Below are 1539 nucleotides of genomic sequence, written 5' to 3'. Positions count from 1 at the left end.
AACCTTAGTTCAATCTTTCGTTCCAACCATTTTTCTCTTTTTTTTACTTTTTTTAATTGACGTTTACTCAAATTCGGATTTAATTCCGATAATTTGTTATCAACATTGTAACAAGTCTTCTGTTCACACATGTTTATACATTGTGTGCCATTTTCTATTTTTTCAATGGTATTTATATCCTTTTCGTTTTCCATGTTTCAACAAAAAATGGGGAAACTAACTCGCACTATTGTAAAACGATATCTACTGAAGTGCAGCTAAGTTGACCAAATGAAATTTTGTTGCATTCAGGCGCGAAAGTAAAAATATAGAAAGATCATAATGAATGTAAAGTAGTATGACCTACTAAGTAAATGTCATAAGCAGTAAGTTATGAAGTAAAATCTACTAAAATCATTCAATGCCATCAATTATTTTTATTTTTGTAAATTTAATAACATTTTTACGTTACTTATTGTTAAAATAATTATAGTTACATATTTGCTTTTAAATCTTTCCTTATTTTTTTTACAGATTGTAGAAATTAGAAAATATATCTTTCAATATAAACATTTTTCAATATTAAACTTCACTGAAAAATATTAAGCAAAAATTATTTAAAATTTCTGGGGACATTACAATAGTAAGGAAGAATGTTGGCAATTGGTTTAATAATCCCTAAAGAAAAGAGTCATCTGGATGAAAATCTAAATCATCTGTCCGTAGTGAAAGCAGACGATTTTTCTACGCTTTGAAAACGTGTTTTTGATCGGTTTTTGTGAAGTGAGAGAATGCAAGTTGTTGGGGTCGACGGTCGTGTCGTCGGCTATCTCTTTTGTTTTCTGATACTCCAGGCAAAACTTACGAACTCGAGAACTTCTTGGAGGCTCAGTGCTGACAAAGTCGTGAAGACAACAGACTTTGTGAGTACAGTTGAGGATGATCCTATTTTCGATATTCTGGCAAGCAGCATCAGTGTCGGGAATGGGAAGAGTTGGAGTAGAACAGCTATTTCTGAAAAGCACGAAAAGATACAACCTTACTGTCAAGATTGCAAAAATGTTGCCTCTGGAAGTCACGAACGGTAAGAAATCACAGGAGTTTGGTTAATTTTGGGTAAGAGCAAAGTGGCACGTTTTGTTTTAGAATGTTAAATTGATACATTCAACGCTTTTTGAAACAAAGTAGATTACTGTGACTTATATTTTTGAAATATAATATAAAAATTTATAAATGTCCTTGGATTAACTATATTAAATTTTAATGTTTTGTGATTCCTTTTGTACAATTGCTGTGGTATTATGATAGTGCAGCATAGTATACATCTCTACTAATATTCCATTTGGTTGAAAAATATTTATATTTAAAGACTTTATATGATTTTTCTTACATTTGTGTATTAGTACATTATACTTTATCACATTAGTATTCATCATACATGTAACAAAAATGAAAATATTAATCAAAAGATATCAAATAATATTGTAGTTTACATTTGAAATTATTTTCTATGTTATAAAGCAATAATCCAAATTTTTTTTAATGTATATTTTTTATAAA

General features: G+C 29.0%; 2 protein-coding genes across 2 annotated transcripts in view; one reads left to right on the top strand and one right to left on the bottom strand.

Annotated features, from left to right (window-relative positions):
- Positions 1-200, bottom strand: part of LOC108576973 (tRNA methyltransferase 10 homolog A) — a 1622-nt gene extending 1422 nt beyond the window's left edge. Inside the window, exon 1 of the mRNA XM_017940050.1 lies at positions 4-200. Coding sequence (XP_017795539.1) covers positions 4-194 — 191 coding nt within the window. The 5' untranslated portion in view covers positions 195-200. The remainder of the gene's footprint in view (positions 1-3) is intronic.
- Positions 201-668: 468 nt separating this feature from the next.
- LOC108577012 overlaps positions 669-1539 on the top strand; it is a 2532-nt gene continuing 1661 nt past the window's right edge. The window contains exon 1 of the mRNA XM_017940092.1: positions 669-1063. Coding sequence (XP_017795581.1) covers positions 771-1063 — 293 coding nt within the window. The 5' untranslated portion in view covers positions 669-770. The remainder of the gene's footprint in view (positions 1064-1539) is intronic.

The sequence above is a fragment of the Habropoda laboriosa genome, unplaced genomic scaffold, assembly GCF_001263275.1.
Source record: "Habropoda laboriosa isolate 0110345459 unplaced genomic scaffold, ASM126327v1 scaffold440, whole genome shotgun sequence".
Classification (NCBI taxonomy): domain Eukaryota; kingdom Metazoa; phylum Arthropoda; class Insecta; order Hymenoptera; family Apidae; genus Habropoda; species Habropoda laboriosa.
Note: the sequence above shows the minus strand (reverse complement) of the source record. Positions and strands in the feature narration are given on the sequence as shown.